Source organism: Caenorhabditis briggsae (genome assembly GCF_000004555.2).
Source record: "Caenorhabditis briggsae complete genome, chrX, whole genome shotgun sequence".
NCBI classification, from domain to species: Eukaryota; Metazoa; Nematoda; class Chromadorea; order Rhabditida; family Rhabditidae; genus Caenorhabditis; species Caenorhabditis briggsae.
In genome coordinates this window covers 4,134,466-4,154,612 of record NC_013491.2, presented here as the reverse complement: position 1 = coordinate 4,154,612, position 20,147 = coordinate 4,134,466, and the positions used below count along the sequence as shown (strand labels likewise).

At 35.1% G+C, this 20,147-nt stretch overlaps 2 protein-coding genes across 2 annotated transcripts; both read right to left on the bottom strand.

Moving 5' to 3' along the window:
* Positions 1-480: 480 nt before the first annotated feature.
* Positions 481-20,037, bottom strand: CBG02069 (the record flags this gene model as incomplete). Its single annotated transcript, XM_002643797.1, has 2 exons — positions 481-672; positions 19,807-20,037. The coding sequence occupies 2 exons, from the start codon at positions 20,035-20,037 to the stop codon at positions 481-483; spliced, it is 423 nt and encodes a 140-aa protein (XP_002643843.1).
* Positions 7,584-10,200, bottom strand: CBG02071 (the record flags this gene model as incomplete). The annotated part of the gene is made up of 4 exons (XM_002643798.1): positions 7,584-7,629; positions 8,345-8,410; positions 8,461-8,561; positions 10,147-10,200. 4 exons carry the CDS (start codon positions 10,198-10,200, stop codon positions 7,584-7,586), a joined length of 267 nt encoding a protein of 88 aa, XP_002643844.1.
* Positions 20,038-20,147: the final 110 nt, after the last annotated feature.

Sequence of the window (20,147 nt, the reverse complement as noted above, 5' to 3'; positions counted from 1 at the left end):
TTGAATTCTAAATAGTCGATTACAAAAAGTAACCAAGTTTCAAAAAAATCTATCTATACGCCGCCTACCCTGGCTATCCGCGACAGCCAGCCAGGCCCCCAAACACGGTGAAAAACGACGACGGATATATAGGGTCCTCCCAGCGAGCGGCCGACATCTCACGGGTTCCGCAGCCCGCTATGGTATAACGTGGTCCTCCCGACGATACCCAAGGCGAACGGAGAAGACGCAGCGTAAAGGAAAACATAATCGCTGTGAGGACGCATAAAAACGGTTTGAGATGAGGAAACAAAAATGTTTGAAGGGTAATCAAAAACGAAAAACACTATTTATTGTCTACTTTGCAGGTTTGACTTTCCTAATACCGACAGCACCTTTCATAATTACCAGAAGTGTTATACTAAGTTGGAAAAATGTTTGAACTGTTTCATAATTGTTGTAAAATGAATTCCATTGGGGTTTCAGTTTAAATCCACAAACTTACTGTGCAAAAATGTCTTTCGGATCAGCCTGGCTGACCGACAGCTCTCGAATGAACTGATGAGCCTTATTAAACTGCTTTTCAGCCCAAGCTTGCGCGTTTCGCATTTTGTCCACGTGGCCCGTCATGAATTTCTGCCCAACGGCGAACTTGTGACCGACCACCGTTTCAACAGACATTCTTGGCTTGCCCTGTATTTTTTAAAGCTTTTAGTGGAGGAGAAAAAAAGGAATAGAGGCAAGAAAAATGGAAATTGAGCAAAACTTACGGATTCAATGAGAAAGAGGAACATGATAAAAGTTATAAAATAGAATAAACAATACTATTTATTTTTTTTCATATTGAAAATAAATAATAGGATTCTAAAATATTTTTTTAAAAACCCAGAAATGTCTAACGTGAAGCTAGAAACGTTTGGTGAATTCTGAGCAGAAAAAAGAATTTAGGAAAATTTGATTTGCCTGTTTTGTCTTGGCCTATTGCTTGCAATAACTCGATTTGGAAAATTTTTCTGAATGGGAGAGCAGTATGCGTCTTATTGCCCAGGAGAAGAAGATGAGAGCATCCGGAACGGAATCTTGAGACAAAAACAAGAAGGGCCTCATACTCATGGGGTCACAAACTGGAAATGGTATACGAGACGAAAAAAAAGAAACAAGAAAAATAGAAGGAAAAAGGGAAAAAGTTGGTTCCTTTTTTTCTTTTTTTCCATGGGGATTTGACAACTTTTTGATGGGGAAATAGAGAAAGTAGAGAAAATATGGCTTGAAAAACTTCTATAGATTTTTGGTCGTTTTTGAAATAAGAATAGTTCTAATTTTGATTTCAAAAGAGTTTTGGAGAGAGCCTCAAAAAAGAAAGTGAGAATGGAGAGGAATTAGAAAATCATATAATTTTTTATGAGAAGAGAACGTCTAATTTGTTATTTGCTAGTTTTTATACGTTCGTTAATACATATTTTCGTTTTTTTTAGGATTTTTGACAGCGAAGTTCAAGGAAAAATTGTTCGAAGTTGTGTTCTAACAAGGGAGCCTCGTGACCCAGATTTTGACAAAAAATTTAAAAAATAGGTGGAACATTTTTTAAAAAATTTTCGAATAAATCTCTCATCCAACAATGTGGAGAAATTCAAAAATAATTTACAAAAATCGAGAAAATGTCCGAATTATTAAATTTATTGAATTTTAAGTATAACAGAACAAGTTTTAAGTCATGAAGTTATTTTTGGTACTTAAACTCGTATATCTTGGCTGAAACTCGCAAGCAGCCTCTGAAATTTCCAAAAATGTCTAGACATTCTATTCGTAACCTACCCTGAATTTTCCACCAGAATCTAGACAACAGAATGCTAGAGAATTTCATAATTTTGAAAGTATTTCATCACAATCCTGGTCCAGAGCGTATTTTGTAGTTTCCTCTTTGTAATTTGAAACGCTCTGGGAAACAATGAAACGACATTTTGGCTCTTTTGCTCCAAAAGTGTTCAAAAAATATATCAAAAGAGAATGAAAATAAGTATATCATATCCGCCGGAAAGGTTCTCACAAAACTGGAGTTCTGAAAGTTCGAAAAAAATTGGGGTGGGAATTTTCAAAAAAAGAGAACTCTCGACAAAGACTCACAACTGTCAGGCGGTGAAACTCATTATTTCAAGGAGAAGGCTAGTAAGAAAAAAGGAAAAAGAGCAGCTGAGAAAGAAAAAAAGAAGGCGAAAGCGAAAAAATGATCGTCGTGACGATACGAATGCTCCTCATTGCCTTTTGTTTCAAAAAATGTTGTGAAAGGCGGGAAGAGCAAAAAAAAATGCATGTCGAAAAGTTTTCCTGGCGCATCACCAAGCAACGGGTGGCATTTCTCACGGCGTTTCGCATGAAATATGCATAGAGACGTTTTAGAAAAGGTTTAAAAAGAAAGAGAGGTGTCTAAAAAACCAAGAAACTATAAAACAAAACGTGTCACGCGTCGCTCTTTTGAAAAGGAGAAAAAAGAGAAAAGAATGAAATATGGGATTACGCAGAAAAAATGCCTCATGTAGAAATGAAATCTCGAAGAGAAAGGAGAAGAATAGAAAAGATTGGAACGGCGAATCTGCGAGAAAAAGAGGAAAAGAGGAGGAAACGAGCAGAAGGAATAAAGTATTGTTTTGGCTTCTCTCTTAACTTGCCGCATAATACGCTTTGATCGACAACGCTGATACTCTAAGCTCTGTTTTTTCTCATGTTGCGTATGTTGTCATCACCAGTCTAATTCAAAAACTAATCCTATTCTTTTCCCAATTCCAATTCTTAGGAATTTCTAGAAAAATAACGCGAATGTGAAACGGCAAAAACAGCATACACAAAACAGAATTAATGCATTGACAAGTAAAGGAGATACTAATGTTTCTTTTTTTCCGCTCTTAACGCCGCCGTCTTTTTTTCTAAACCCCCCCCCCCCTCACTCTCCCCTTTTTCCACCTCCTCTATGGACCACGCTTACAAGATTTCGGGGACATGTGCATTCTGATGGATTCAGAATGCAAAACATGAATGTTTTTTGGGAGGAAGAGGTACGGATGAATTCACATGCAACACGGAGGGGACTTGTGGATTAATGATGCCTCAGACAAATGCACTATTCATTCTTCGTTTCGATTTTCTTCTTTTCTCTCTTTCTCTCTCTCTCAAGTTTTGCTTTTAAAATGGTGGTTTGTGACCGCTCTAAAAACATTGCTCATCAATTAATATTTTATGGATGACATGGACACGTTGGCTCATGTGACAATAGATGGTCATTTTCTAGAATACAAGAGGACAGAATTTTTGAATATCCTCTGTGAATAACTTTTTTAATTAAAACAAAAGTAGGAACCAGAGGCAAATAATTCGGAGGGTACCACAATTTAGGGGTCATTGGGGTACAAAATCTTCTATTCGGGAGTACGAAACACCTGAAAAATCTAAACTTCGTATCCACGAATCGCGGGGTTTGTACCCCTAAATCACTTTGTACCCCTTATACTCCCGAATGATTGTACGCTCTGAATTATGTGCCGGAACCCGAATCAATCTGGATCCTGTAACATTGACACTGTATATTCAAAAAGCGCAAACGCGTCGAAAATTTTGAAGAATACAATTTTAAAATTCTATAGAAAAATTAGAAAGATTAGAAACAGCTGAAAATTATTTTCTTGAAGTCAATAAACAATATCTAGGAAATTGTTTTAAAAATTGTTACATTTCTGTAAGTTTTCAATTCATTTAACTTTTTCAAATTATGCCAATTTTTCAGATTTACATTTTGCAAAATCTCATCAACCTGGAGAACTTGCTTGAAGTGGAAAATCTGAATAATTTAAAAATCGGAAAATGCAGATTAAACACTTTCAAAATATCAAAAACCTAGAACAATTCTGAAATTTCGTACTTGCTCTGATAGAAGCCCACCCTGTATGTGCAATTTGAGCTTAAATATCTCGGTTCCTTCAAACGATATCGAAAAATTGTTAACTGATAAATCATTTATCACAATACCACCAATATTTTATCAGTTGACAAATTTTTGATATCTTTCACAAAAAGCTAGATAAATGAGCTCAAGAATACGGTAAATGTATATATTATGTTCCCCTAATGTCAATTTTCGAGTCGAAACGTTTCAGTTATTTTTAAAATTTTAAGTTTTTTCCCAAATTTCAACTCACACTATCGCATGCTTATAGACGGTATAATGGAATACTAGTGGGAAACGATACCGGTTTCTTTTTTTAGCTTTTACTATACAAACCACTTTTGACCTAACAGGCATTGTGTCAGGTGACTAGTTGAGTATAACTAGAGATTTCTACCCTAGTCGTAACTTATTGATATCCCATTATTCTGCTCCGTTTTTTGTTTCGCACATATTGAGAAAAAAAACCAATCAATTCGAACACGCGATACTATATAAAAATTGGAGGTTTGCAGACATTATTAGAAAAAAATAGAGTTACGTTAGCTCAAGAGTTAGCTTTGAAAAAATCGGGTGAGCTAAAATATGCGCCTCAGAATGACGTGTCTGGGTTTCCGGAAAAGAGAAGAAACAGTAATTGTCATTCATTAGGATGTCTGTGTGCGTGACAATGAATGACAAACAGAGCTAGTTCAGATGACAGGATGTTCAGCTCAAACAAAGCGATGTAGAAACTTTTTCTGTCCAAGGAAAGAGGAAAAATGAAACTAAAGTAATAAAAGGAGAGTTTATGTGAAGTTGACCAACTTGCTAGATCCGTCTCATGTAACGTCTTGTGAATTGAAAATGAGCTTATTAAACGCCAGAGCTCCCTCTTGAGTTGGCTGCAGATGAAATGAATGTATCCTACTATACTCCTACACTCTAATAAGAAATTTACAGCGAATCCGGAAAATTCCGGGTTCATGCGTGATCTGAATAAGAAAATTATCGGAAAAAGCTGAGAGGAATTATGATATCTAAAAGTGGCTCTGGGATGGATAACATGATTTTTTTCAAGGATCAGGATAATCTATTCTTATTGAACTATATTCAGAATAGATTTTCTAATCTTTCTGGACTGTTGCTATTATTTTTTTATTGGTTTACAAGAACTTTGGAATACAATGATATAGCTAGAGAAAAGAGAAAAAAAATATGAGGGACAAAAAATATCCATCTTGGAAAAAGAAAAAGTAGCGACAAGAAAAAACGAGAAACCGCGTGTCTTTTTTTGGTAACACACATATTTGTAACATTCGCCCAGAGCCAGTGAGCCGCCAAAAAAACCCAACGCGCTGAGTGCTCTTTTAGTTTTCAATTATGGCGGTGGCTACTGAGCTATGGCTGTTTGGTAGTAAAGGAAATAGGAATACAGCACAAGATATTAGTTTTTTCTTTTCTTTCTTTTTGTTGTTCGCCTTGTTTATGTACCAATATAATTCTAACGAAGATTAGGTTTACGTGAAACATCTCGTTTTCCTATTACAGTGAAGATAGGTAATTTCCATTTTGACATTGTTAGAATTTCGAAACTGGTTAGGATTTTCAAATATTTAAAAATTGATTCTCAAAAGTGATTGAACCTCAAACACTCATTTTTAACTCACATCAAGTAAAAATGACGGAACTTAATTTAATTTCAAAATTCAGGTCATTAAAAAAAATTTGAAAAGCGTTTCGAATGCGAAATTCCAACATAGAATTTATTTTTAAAAAACGATTTTGAAGTTCTTTTTTTCCCGGGCTATAAACAAAATTTCGAAATCTTGACCTGTTTCAAAAGATGCGCATTTCGCAACCGTTTCATATCCATAAGCCCAATGTTAGTAATCACAAATGCAGTTGAACTATAAATATATAAGATTTTGGACGCATTGGGTGGTCCGGAACTAGAGTTTTTGCTCCAAATCTCTCGATTAGGCAATGGTTCAATTCCTGACCATCCCGATGGTGTTGTACTTTTCACCATGACCGTTAAAAAAGGACATTCCACACGTTCTCTATTAAATTTTGATCGGGAGAGTAGGTCGGCCATGATACAGCACCCATATTTCGGATCATCTGCTCTCCAGATTGGAGGCCGATAAAAAATTTTTGTGACGAGTATTTAGGTTATGGTAAGAAGAAAACCTTTATGGTGTTTGACAGGAATGAAATATTATTCGAATGGATCGATTCAGAGAAAAATCCTGTTCAGGACCATTTATTACATGACTGGGCAAAAGTATCGAAAGGCGCTTTTTTTTCGAAACTTGGGAGGATTTTTGAATGTAATTCTACAATTACTTATTCTTAAGTAACTGTTCATGGTGATTCAGGCTTTTTAACACCCGACATCTAGTCACGAACAATTTCACGCGGCAGTCTGAAACAAGGATGGACCTTTATGACGAGATCCCGCTAATTCGGGATACTTCAATATTTTAATATTTAACAATATCAAAAGCTCTATTTTTGAAAACTTGAAAATACTAAATTTCCGACACTCAGAATTTTGATTTTTGTATAACACCAAATCTTTAAAATTTAAAAATTGTTTCATTATCTTTATTGTTTTAACAGTGAGAAGGAATATTTTCAGTATATGAGTTTTTGAACACAAAAGAAACATGGTTAGCTCTTATCATCATACCTGTACTGGGTGACATCTTCTATCCTCATTTTTGCCCACATTTTTTGAATAACCAGAAAGAATAAAATTTTCTAAATAAACTTCAAATTTAGACCTGAAGTTCTGGCGAAATTCGAGAATAAAAGTGAAATTTCAACTTTTATATGAGTGCGATGCTCCTTGGAGATGAGCCTAGGAGATGAGCAACGCTCGCGCGTGTGCGGCGACGAGATTCATTTATTCAAAAATCTGGTCGCCTCGCCCCATTTTATGTGAATCCACTAAAATATGAAATTCGGGAAGGGACTACTCATTACAAAAGCCAATCTCGTTTTATAACAGGGCACTTTTTTGGGTCTTGTGACACTTTCATCTGTCGTTTTTTGGTCCGTTTTACTTTGGAAAGACTGAAGAGAGAATATGTGGAGAGATAGATTTGGAATGGAGAGATTTAGTTTTGAATTTGCGTTTTTTGAGAATAGTTTAGGGCAAACAGATAAAATTTACAAAAAACTTTGAAGAGAAAAAAAAATTCAAATTTCAGTTGGAACAACCAGGAAACAATATGATGAGATGTTTTAGAAACAACAACATGAAAACATGATTTCCAGTAAGAAAAACTGACAAAAACTAATAATTATAGAATTTTATGTGATTTCTGCTAACATAAGCAAATTTTTGAAAATCAAAAAAGAAGAAAATGAACTCACTCTTTGGACTGTTTGGTGACAAGTTTCGTAACCAGCCTCTCATGCTCGTAGCGCATGAATTTATACATTTCTTAGCGAATTTTCGAAAATTTTCACACAGATTGGAGTGGTGTGATTTTTATATTTCTAGCGCTTTTGAATTTTCCTGCTCTCCTTTTTTTTTCTCTTCCTATGCGCTCCAATAATTGCTATTCACACACACACTGACTCGCTTTCGCTTCTCGTACTGGTGCTTTCCCATCGGCAGTCTTGAGAATGGAGGAAATGGAGACGGAGATGGATAAGGAATTATAGGTCCGACACAAATTCACAATTTCCGTGATTTCGGAAAGCTACAATTTACGGGAGAAGATCTCGAAAAAAGAATGAGATTTCAGTTTGAACGATGGATTCGGAATATAAACATTGGGAAATATTGATGAATGGTTTTGGGAGAATTGCATATTTACCAATTCTAAAAAAAACAAAAAGCCGGAGGGTCGCACCTAATTTGCAATAGCATACAATTTGAAAAAATATATAATTGAAAAGTAAGGGTGATGAATAGTTTTTCTTGCAAGTTTTTGTTCTTGAGAATATATTTTTTCTGAAGACTAAACTTCAAGAATTTTCAGACATATTATGTATTTTTTAGATTTTTCAAAACTTGTGAAATGACGGGCCCTGTCGGGCCTCAAAATTTGGGAAAAAGTCCAGCCCGGCTCGGCTCGGGTATTCCAAATTCGAGTCATTTTATCTTGTTCCCTGTCAAAGATATGGAAAAGTTGTCAACTGATAAATTGTTTATCATAATATCACCAAGATTTTATCAATTGACACATTTTCGTATCTTGCATAGGAACCGAGAAAAATTAGCTCAACCTTGAACGTGTGGGGCCCTTTCACTACATATTTCTGAATATACATGCGCCTTTGAAAGCTTTTTCCTTATTTTCATTATACATCCTCATTCATTTTTCCACAACTTTAAATTGTTCTTGACTTATTTGCACATAGATTTCAGACAAGAGTGACACACTTTTAAGAGACCGTACCTTCCAAAAATTCGCAAAACAAAAAAAAACTAACCTGGTATTGATAAAATCTCCAAGGTCTGCTAGACGTTGTGCGTTAGAAATGCGACGTCTTGTAGATCTGCAAAATTAGAATTTCAGACATTTTCAAACGCATTTTCTCAAAACTACCTTCTCCGGAAAAACCCAGGTTTATTCGAACGATAACTTGCAAGTTTGGTACAGTCTCCAACCGATCCAGTGCGATTTTCCATAGCTCGAATGCGAGCTGCCTGGAGAGACAAAAAATCATGGAAACTTCAAGAAAGTGGAACTTGTTAACCCAGTTTTCTAGACTCTTCAGATTTGAGACATATAAATCAAAATCTGGAGACCAAAAGTCTTTTGTAGTCTAGATTTCTTTGAAATCTGGGACCTTGTTCTCAAAAAATTGCAAACTAACAAAAAAAACTTTTTGTTATTCGATCTCAAATTATTTCCATTTCAATTCAATCTTTTTTTCCATTTCTCTCTTTTTTCATGACTCCGCTTCTTTGCTTTTTTCTCATTTTTTTTTCAAACGATCGGTTGGTTCAAATGTGACAAAAACAGGCAGCGTGTGTAGAATAAAAAGCGGAGAAAAAAAGAAAAATATAATGAAATGACAATGAGCAAAATGAACTTTTCTCTCTGATGACTCCAGGAAGGACTTGCTGAATCCGGGGGTGTACGGGGGCACCGAATGGCGGCGACAAGGGCGAATGGGAAAAAAGAATAAGTGCAGCGAAGCGACAATTGATTCCAATAGAAACTCTGTCTCTTTTGTGTATTACTGGATGATACTACTCAGTCGAAGGAAAAGGAAGCATAACGTCGACATGACGTTGTCTGGGGCTCGCGGAACTTTACTTCCCCTGAGGACGGGACCCCCGTCCGACGGGGCCACAAGATCAGTGCAAGTTTTTGAACTTTTTTGTTAAAATGGAATCAGAAAAGTGGGAAATCATACTGTACTTGAAAATAAGAAGTCGGAATTCAAAAAGTATTAAGTTCCTGAATGATAGGTTTGAGATTCTATGCGAAGTCAATTTAATAAAAGAAAAAAACGAATTTCCAGGCCTGCCAAAATTCAGAAACTGTAATAAGCAAATTTTTCCAGAAATTTGAAAACCACAAAAATTTCGAACTGCAAATTTTTAGCTCAAAAAGAATTTGTAGTTTATTCAGATCCAATAAAAAACAAACTTAGAATAAAAGAAACACAAACTAATTTTTCAGAATAATTCAGGGAAATTCGAAAATTCAAAAGTTTAAAAAAAAGTTTCGATTGGAACAGAATGGATTTTATAAAACAGGAAACTATGTTTCTCCTTGAGTTCCTATGAAAACCTATATCCATTTTTTTGGAGAGCCGAAATTGGAAATTCTAGAAGAGGAACTCAGTTTCTCAACGTTGCACATCGTCTTCGCACATTTATCATCTGAATTCTCAGTAAATGCAAACAGTTAGGTTCCATTTTTCAAGAAAAAAAGAGAAAAAAAATAGTGTACAGAACGGAGATCAGATGACAAATAGGCTTTTTTCAGAATTATCCAATTTGCGGGGTCAAAAAATGAACAGAATTTTGCAAAACAAAAAATTTGGAATAATTGCTGGAATTTTTGAACATTTTCAAAAATTTAAGGGAAGTGATTTTTCAAATATGGCACAAAAATCCAGAAAAACTATCTAAAAGAAACTAAAAACCGACAATATGCACTTTTTCCCCGGAAAAGACGAATCTACTTATGTTAGTTGATTGAGTTTCAAATCCTTTCTCAATTGTCACTTTCACACTTCTTCTCTTTTTATTTTCAGACTCCGCCCATTTCATGAACCTCTTCATTCCAATCCACGTGGAGCATGTTCTCATCAACCGATGATCGCGGCATTTTCTGATATCCAATTCACAGCACTCAACAATTTTCAACTCTCTAAAATTGTTCAGGTAACTATATTGAAATTAAAATAATTTTAGAAAAAAGAGGAAAAATGGGATGGGTACAAAAATGGACAAATGCGGTCAATAGGGGGGTAACGAATAGAAAGAAGACGTTAAGAAATGAGATTAGTTAATGGGCGTGTATGTGGGGGTACGCTGTCTGCGGATGTTGCATTATTTCGAGATGCGTATCCATTTTTCATGTATGCTATAACAAAAGAGTACTAGATTTAGTTTTGACTCAATGCAGGAAAAATGCATTTCGATTCATTTGAACTGATTTCGTTAGAACTTTCTATCCGAATTAGCTCCAGATTTTTTATGTCTTCTGATTTCTACAGTAATCTTGATTAATCTAATTTTCCACACATATTTCTAATCACTCAAGCTTGTCAAAATTCCGTAGCAAAATTCATTTTTCTTGTTAGACAAATGTTCCAACCACGAATTCTGAACAAAATTAATTTAAGAAAAAAGAAAGTTTTAGAAATTATCACTATGGAAAATTTTGAGATTCCTGAAGTCACGAGATAAGAGGAAACAGAAATTCTCGCTCAAATATTCTATTCCCGCATGGAACCCGGTCATGAATAAAGATTTAGGTGTTGGCTAGAGAATCCAAACTGAAAAGGAGAACACTTGAAAATGCGGAAATGGAAACTGCTCTCAGTGTCGGGCAGATGAGCAGCATAGATGGAAAAACATAAGGGTGAAGAGAACAAAAAAAACAAAGAAATGTTTTGTTTCCGCTCTGCCCCCCCCCCCCTCCTCACATTTTCTGGAAATGCTCGTCTAAATTAACCACCCCCGGGGAGTATGGGCATGAAAATGTGACTTTGGTGCAGTATGTCGCGCAGGAAATTCCCGCGCATTTCAAATTAAATTATGACTGCACAAAAAAGAAGAGGATAGACATTTTTAGTTTTGACCAAAAGTGATGAAAGGTGGGAAATGAAGTTTCGGACTTGGAACAATTGACCTTTCGCTATTTTTTCGGAAAATGAAATGTTTGGGGCTTGTTTTAGGTTCAGAAAATCGGCAAGACCACCGCTACAGCTTTGTGACAGAGACTTGATTGGTATTGAATTACAAATCACCTTGGGAAAACAAAAAAACCTGACAACCTGTCTGTTTTGGGGGGATTGCTTTTTTTGGGGGAGCAATTTCAAGGTTGATTCTGAACAGAAATAAAAAAAATGGTAGAAAAAAAAAATTAAAAATAATAATTTCATCTTTTATTAAAACTGCGAAATCATGGAAAATATTTTTGCCCAAAAAATTCTGAAATTTCAGATTTTTTCAAACTTCAAGAACCTGTTTCACCTGGATGGACTTTGATGTTTTGTATGGCTCCGGAACATTTCGCCCCCGTGATAATACAGGCGAATGGATTGGTTTAGGGCAAAAAATCAGTTTTAGTGGTTTTAAATGTGCTTCTTCTGATCTAACATTTCAAAATCCTCAAAAATAAAATAAAATATTTCTTGAAAAAATTTGAAAAAAAAATAATTTAATTTCACGATGTGTTTCATGATGATCTATCAGAAAAGACACGTTTGAAAACCCTGAAATTATTTTTTGTAGCCTGAAACCAATCCATTCGCCTGTATTATCACGGTGGGAAAATGTCGTAGTGGCGAAATGTCGCATTGGCGAAACGTCCGGTCGCTAAATGTCCCGCAGCCTTTTGTATGTTTAAAAATGAAAAAAAGAAACCATTTGGAAAATTTTTTTTTGAATATTCTAGAAGATTATTTTTCAAAATATGACAAAAAAATATAGTTTTGGAAAGTGTTCGAAAAATGTTGAAAAATTACATATTACATTATTTTCTTCTCTGATTTATGTAATTCTATGTATTTTTCTGGCACATTTTTAAGTCAAAAAAAAATTGATTTTACATTGCTTAGTGAAAAAAAGGCAGGAATTTCAAAATTACTTTGTAGACGTCTAATCAAAGTTTTGAAATTTTCAAAAATGCGACGATATCAGCTCAAACATAATTTTTTCTGAATAGAATAGAACCTTCACAAGTTAACTTTCGAAAAAAAACTCATCGAGTTAAAAAGTCATTGAAGAGTAAAACGCGCGTTTCTTTTTCTGCACAAAGCATCTTTCTGTCGCCTTTCATATTTTTGCTATTAGAAAGACGTCAAAAAAAGAATTTCAAAAAGAGCACAGAGCAAGGAAAAGTGGGGATTGAGACGAATATCCTAGAAGGAGGCAGAATTCAGAAGATTATGAATAAATGAAAAGTTTTTAGAGAATCTGAACAAGCACAAAGCTGGGGAGCCCTTTTTTTAAAGACGCCGTTGAATGAGTTAAATTGGGAGCCTACGGAATAACAAAGTTCCATTGAGTAGACAATTTTTGGACAAAATAGCTTCTAAACTTGTGCCGTTTTTCTAACCAGTAATAGAAAAAATTGAACATGAAGGAAAAGAAAATATGAACGCAATAACATTATTTGCCAGTTTTAGAGTAAGAATATCGAATTTCAATTTTTGGAATTCATAAACTAGCTTATTGAGATTGAAGTTTCAAATTCAGACGACAAGAATAAAACAAAAAACCAATATTTGGCTTGTTTACGGACATATTTTTATCTGTCTGACTTGAATACAAAAATCTGGATCCCTAGAATAGAAATTAACCAGAAAATCAAATAGAGAATGACTTGAAATTATAATCAAGTTTTATTTATCCTCTCTCAACTCATGTCGCTCTTTATTTTTGACAAGCTCAATAAAAGCGGAAAATGAGCAAAAAAGAGAAGAACCAAGTTATGATATGTGGATAAAAGAAAGAATCCATGGGAGGGATATATTGAGCTAGTGTAGGCCGAAAAAAACATGTATCTCATTGAGAATGGAACGGGAGACATATTGCCGTAATATTGGTGGTGGTTTGTCGTTTTTAGGCTCATTTCTTTTTATTGAGATTTTTTAGGGAGAGATCCCATATTGCCGTGTACACAGAAGAGCACACGCATATAGTTCTGTCTTCAGATTCTTTTTTTTTTTGTTTTCGAGGGTCCCAATTCAATGTCCGCCCTCGCGGTTTTTAAACTTTTGGTGGTCAGAGAGCTTATTATCCAAAGCAAAAATCGAAAAAGGAGATTAAGCTGGGAAAGTTTGCCGGTTATCAAAAGGAAGCTTACTGGTGTATGTTCCTTTAAAATGAGACATGGAAATGGCTATTGATGTAAAGGGTCCACTTCACAAAATTAAAGAGACTTTTCGAAATTGAGTGCTGGTGTTCATTAACATAGAAATCGAAATGTGAGCCGGGAAAAAAAAAGAGAAACGAGGTGGTGTTTTTATTTTCTAAAATTGGCATTGGAACAGACATTCCAATTTTTTCTAAAAATTGGTTGTCTTACCTTTTATACTTTTAATATCAAAAATTGGGTGCTTTGTTATGCATTCAGTGGCCTCAAAAAAAATTGAAAATACTATTTTAGAAATAGAGTTTGGAAATTTTGTTCCTTCTGTCTTTTTGTGGTCCTGGCAAGTGTGACAGACTAGAAAATGAGCTAGTGTCGAAAGTTCAATTTTGCCGACTACAGTAATCCAACGGTTCTATTCAAAACAACTGGAATCGGTATTTAGTGGTATGCGAAAACATAATCAAAATAACAAGAATCTCATGAATAAGAAAACGAAAATCAGAAAGGAAATAAGAATACTGTAATCCTAATTTTCGTTTCTCTACAAATTGATTTGTTTGAGTTCCAGAACCAGATGTAGTCTTAAAACAGCCCGTTAAGATAAAGAGAAAAAAAAACAATAACCAAGTTTGCTAGGAACGTTAACATTTAGAATAATAAATGGTAAAGTTTCTGATATCCTCTAGAGTCTACAAAATTTTTTTTGTTTCCAATAAATCGCGAAAAACAAAGAACTGAAAAAATTGAGTATTCTTCAATGGGTTTGAGAATAAAACATGATATGGAATGCGGAAAAAATCTTTAATTTCCCAAAAAAAGGACATCTTCTAGTGTCTAGTTTGATAGTCGTTTTTACTTGGACACTTGAGAATGTTATGGAACATAAGAGATGGGAATTTTTTTATTTGAAAAGTTATCGACTCAACAAACTTGAAGAATGAGTACTTTTTGAAAAATTGAGCTGTTTTTTAAACAATTTTTAGAGCCTGAGACCAGCACGGGCCTTCATTCCACAAGCATAAAATATCTAAAACCTAGAAATGCAGATTAAAACTCATTTAGACAACTTTGTACTTTGTGTATTGAATTTTTGGTTTGAAAATTTGATATTTTTGAAATTGATATTTTTGACTCATACAATTTCTTGATTTCTGACGCAAATCATTTTTGTTTACTTCTATGACCTGACCATTTGTACTGACTTATTATTCGTTACCAGCCTGCTGGCTGCTGCGCCTTCGGCGCAATTCAATGTTTTTTTACTGGTTTGTCGCTCCACCCCTCACTTTCCGCTTTCTCTTTCTCAGAGGGTAGAACATGTACGCCCTCCCTTCTATTTCCTGGTGTGGCCTTCATGGCACAACTGGGTGCATGCACATTCGTTGTCCGAAGGGCCGCGGGTTAAGTTTTGGCGGCGGCCTAATTCTTATTTGAAACCCAAAACCGGACAGCCGTACACTAGGACCAACAGACACGTGTAGCTTTTTATATATAAGGAAGATCTGTTTTTCAAAGCCTGACTCAAATACTCACCTCCTTGTTGTCTTCTTCAGGCAGATGAATTCTAATTTCAGGTGGTTTTAACATTCTGCACCAAATATCAACTGGCTACTCACATCAGAACGCTCCTTCAATCAGAACGTTTCAAAATTACGAGAAAAAAAAGAGAGAGGTTCCAGTTAGAAAAGTACATACAAGATTCTATAGAGAATAAGAAGTAGAGAAAGCAACACCAGAAAAAAAATAGAATAGGCTGCATTATGTATGTGCGTCAAGAGGATTAGGATATTATCAAAAGTTACGGAAACGATACACTCATACTACTTTCTTATTATTTTTTCGCTCTATGAAATGAGTAAAAACGGATTAAATGTAACATAAGCTAACTTATTATTATTAGTACTGTTAACAGAAACTGAGTGGGCGACTAATTCCAGTTTTGAACTCTTTTCTATTCAATTGTGGTCCTTTGGGAGAACCGAGTTCCTGGAAAATTGGCAACAAGAGAAGAGAAAACGAGGAGACAATGTTTCTTAACATATTCAGCACAAAAGATCGAAAAACGTTTTGAGAAGAAGATTAGAGTTTTGTTTCTAAAAAAATGGGAGCAAAAAAAGAGTGGAAAAATAACAAATGTGTCTTGTGAAGTCAGAGAAGAAAGCATTGAAGAGTGCTCTAACCTGATATCTTAGAAACAAAAAGACATTGACTGGAAAAAAAAGTTGTATCACTTGTTATTAACACCTGGATGAGTTTTTTTCTTATTTTTGACTGGAATCGAGTGCACTACGCCCACTGTTTGTCAAGAGTTCAGCGATGTTCAAATTCAGGTGAGCATAATAAATTATGACGACAAAAGAAAAGAAGGTCAGAATGCTCTAAGATGCGATAGTCTCAGCTAACTCTATAGGTGGATAATAGAGAAAAGGAAATATAGAAAATCAGAATTATACGAAATTTATATTTTCTGGGATACATGAATCCAAAAGAAATCTCCATTTAATTGAAAAATTCGTTGTGCCGCACAAAAAGCAGTTTTCAAATTAAAAATTAATTTCCAATTAATTTTTAAATGTTTTTGTGAACTTTTCGTAGAAAATGAAATTGGGTGGGCTTCAAAATAACGGGTTTTCAAATCCCCGCCAAATAAATAAATGTTTTCTTTTCATGTTGCGCAGTATAAACTTCAGAAGATTGAGAATTTTCCAAAGAAATTAAAGTCTGGAATTTTTTTTAATTTTGGAAGAGTTGGATAACCGAAAAAATTCTCTGAAAAACTTTCAGATTAAGGGAACGGTGAAATGAGCAATAAGTTTTAGATTCAGGAAACACTTAGGCTTATAATTATGCCCACTAAGCTTGATTATTCTGACGGCTCACTTCTGGAAAAAATTTTTCTCAAATAACCGTAAATCCCGTAAACACGGTAATAAACCTTAACTGGTAACTTTTAGCCAATTTATCTCAATTGCTGGAAAAAATATCAAGAAGTTGTCAACTGATAAATTGCTTAATATAGAAGTTGTCAACTGATAAATTGCTTAATACCACTCTTTTGATACCATGCAAAGGAGCCTAGAAAAATAAGCTCAAATTTTACAGTTTGGCAGTCCTTCTATTACAGGTTTTAACGTAATATTGCATAAAATTAAGTTATGAAAATTTTCACCGAATACCTTTTAAAAATTTCTCAATGAGTTGCTGACTTTATGGTGATATAGTAGTTTTCGAATTTTCCAACAAAAAAGAATTCTCGGGTAACACAAAAAACCAATTCTAACATTCTAACAGACTGCTAAAATTCTATATGCCGCTCTGAAAATCCTCCTTCAGAAAACACCGTTCATGAAATCATAGTCCAAACGTTTAGAAATTTCAGCTGCTCAATTACTGAACAAAATTCACAATGCATTTTGAAAATTACGCAAATAAAATATAGAAAAAAAATCTCTTTTCGCGCCTCTTCTTGAACCCCTCGTCTTCTTCCGAGTTTCCGGATTAATAGTTGATGTGTTCAACGACAAGTTTTCATTTTCTTATTTTTTTTTTGTTGAAATGTCATTCTACTTTTCTTCAGTCTTTGGAGACAGAAATGAAAAATATGGTGCCATGAAAAAAAAACAGAAATAGACAAATTATTTAAGATTCATTGAATCCTGAATCTGACCCTAGACCATTTAGACTCACCACATCCCTGGTACGATCCATTAATTCAGCTGGAGACAGAGTGACGTTATGGTGATGACAAGATCACCAGAAGAGTCAGAGCTCGAAGAGCTCGGCACATGGACGGATTTCTTTTTTTCGAGAAAGGGAGAAAACGAAATGCGCCCAAAGCACCAAGATTGGCTGGCCCTGGCGCGAATTAGATGATTCTTGACAGCAATGTGCAAGTGATGCCCTTTGTTGTGGCCTAATTGAAGTTTCGGAAGCGAGTGGCAGATTGGCACCACAATTTTTCGTGTGTGGGAGTGTTTTGACACGATGGCCCTCCCCGCGCCCTCCTTCGGCTCCTCTTCCCCGCTTTCTTGTGGCTTTTTTTCAGCAAAAGCAGATGATGATGAGGCACAAGGAGAAATCCACTTCAGAAGCAGAAATCCGGACGCGATTCACCAAGTTTTGAAGGAGGAAGGCGACGAATTGTTGTTGAGAATCGAACTGAACGCAATATTTCAATAAACTTGAAGAGAGAGAGAGAGTCGTTCAAACAATGTATATGGAAAAGAACGGATTTTTTATAAGACACTTTTTCACAAAAATTCTAATTTAAAATTTGAAAAATTGTCTCAGTACAGCCTACAACGACGTATTTTCAGTTGATTTCCAGCCAGTTTCACCAAGAGTTTGGAGCTCGGCTGCCAAGTTTCCGATCAGTTTGAAAACTTTGGAGGGTGTGAAACAAAAAAAACTTTGCATTCACAGATTTTTTTTTTTTGAAAATTCCTAATTTTTCAGCTTATTGCCAGTTTTTAGGAGACATCTGTTTTCAGCGGGCAATAAATGTGACTTTCAGAAATCGGCATTTCACAAAAATTCTTTAAACTTGAAGTTTTTAGTCTAGGTGTGTTTTACACCCTTCCAAATTTTGAAAATGGTCGGAAATATGACAACCGAGCTCCGGACTACTAAAAATGGTCCAAATTGACGAAAATCAGCTAAAAAATTTCTATATGTAATTTCTCTGACTCAATTCAATGCTCAAAATTTCTGAAAACCTTCTTATTTATATTCGTAACTCAATTATCTAGAATACAAACGAATAAAAGATAAATTCTATTAAAAATTTCTCTCTTCGGCCATAACCAAGACTACAAAATGAACATGATATTCAATCGAAGAATCCTTCGCGCGTGACGTAAGCAGGATAAAAATCTTAGATAAGAACTGTTAAGAAGATTTGGAGAAGACGCATGTTCTGTCATCCCAACAAGCATCAAATATCAGGATGAGCATTATCCAAATCTTAAAAAGATCGAGAACATCGAGTTCATCAAGCATTCTGAGCTCACAGAAGAACTCAAAAGTCAATAGAGAAAAGACGAAAATCTTATATTTTCCTCTCCTCTTGGTCCAAAAAAGCCGGAAAAACCATTCGAAGCATCAAAACTTGAGGGTGGGTGGCCCCAAGAGAGTCCAATTCCAATCGAACACTTTCACACACGATAGACACATTATTCGGAGAAGATAGAAAAAAGTGGAAAGAGATGAGATGGGTTTGATGAGCTCAACAAGTCGTTACAGTACTCAGAAATGGGCCCAGAAAAAAAGAAGGAAAGTAAACAGAAATTTGAGTTTCGAAGATCAATGAGTAGTTCTTGATATGAGTGGTTGTCAAAAACTCATACATTTAAAAAGAGATTCTAAATTTGACATGTCATCTATGACACTTTGTGTCAAATTGAAAAACTTGAAAATTGAGGAGTCCGGTACAAAAGACAGGTCTTCAGAGATAAAATGTCCATATATAAACAACCAGAATGAATATTTCTAGAGATAATTGAGCTAAAATTGCACTTAGGCTTCTTTTAGAGAATTTACAGTAGTAACATCCGGAAGAGATATATTTAGAAACTAATTTTTTTTGAATTTTCAAAGTGTTGAATTAGTGTTTTCCAGAAATAACACTTCATCCTGCTCTAATTGTATAATCCTAACCTATATGTGCACATTGAGCTCAATTATCTCGGTTCCTTCGAAAGATATCAAAATTTTGTCAACTGATAAAATCTTCATCATACTTTCACCGATATTTCATAGTTGATGAGTGTGCTCTTTGCAGGAGAAATATGGTATACTGACCAACAAAAATAATTTTCTAAGAACAAAAAAATCAGAAACTTTTGAACTATCCCTTAAAGGGGGACTCCGACCAGAAATTTTTATTGCATTAAAATGTGTTAAAATTTATCTATTTTTCAAATATTATAGCGAAAAAATTCAAATAAAATCCGAAATCCCCGAAAAACGGCGTTGAAAAGGAAGAAAATTCAAAAAAAGGTGCCGCCGGGGGACGAGGATTTTCAGTGAGAAACCTAGGCCACGGCACCTGACAGCCTTTTTTTCAAGTTGCCGACAGTGGTTTTTTTTTACGTTTTTACCTGCCGGACATGAAATTTAAAAAAAATCCGGAAAATTTGCCACATAGGAAAGGCGCCCGCTGCCGTGGCCTAGGTTTCTCACTGAAAATCCTCGTCCCCCGGCGGCACCTTTTTTTGAATTTTCTTCCTTTTCAACGCCGTTTTTTGGGAATTTCGGATTTTTTGAATTTTTTCGCAATAATATTCGGAAAATAGATAACTTTTAACACATTTTAATGCAATAAAAATTTTTGGTCGGAGTCCCCCTTTAAACAAAACAGAAAAAAAGAAACTGGTTTCTTGAACTAACCTCTTCCTTCTCAACATAAAGATCGCTGGTTGCCCCAATTGACTTTCTCGGAGCATTATTGAATACTGGAATCTTCTTATCCTCAATCAATGTTGGCATAGATCTAGCGATGGAGCTTCTTTGGGTTCGTTGGTACCTCGTGTTCTTCTTGTACCTGCGTTCGTATGGGCACGACACTTGGTCGGCCAGACGGAGAGCATCGATAAGGGACTGCGTTGGCTGAAACGACATCGAATCAGAATCTTAGAAGATCAAGATGGAAGAGTAAAATGAAAAGCTGATATGAGACAATATTTTCGAAAATCGAAATCTTAGAAGATCATAGTAAAAAAAGCTAAGAT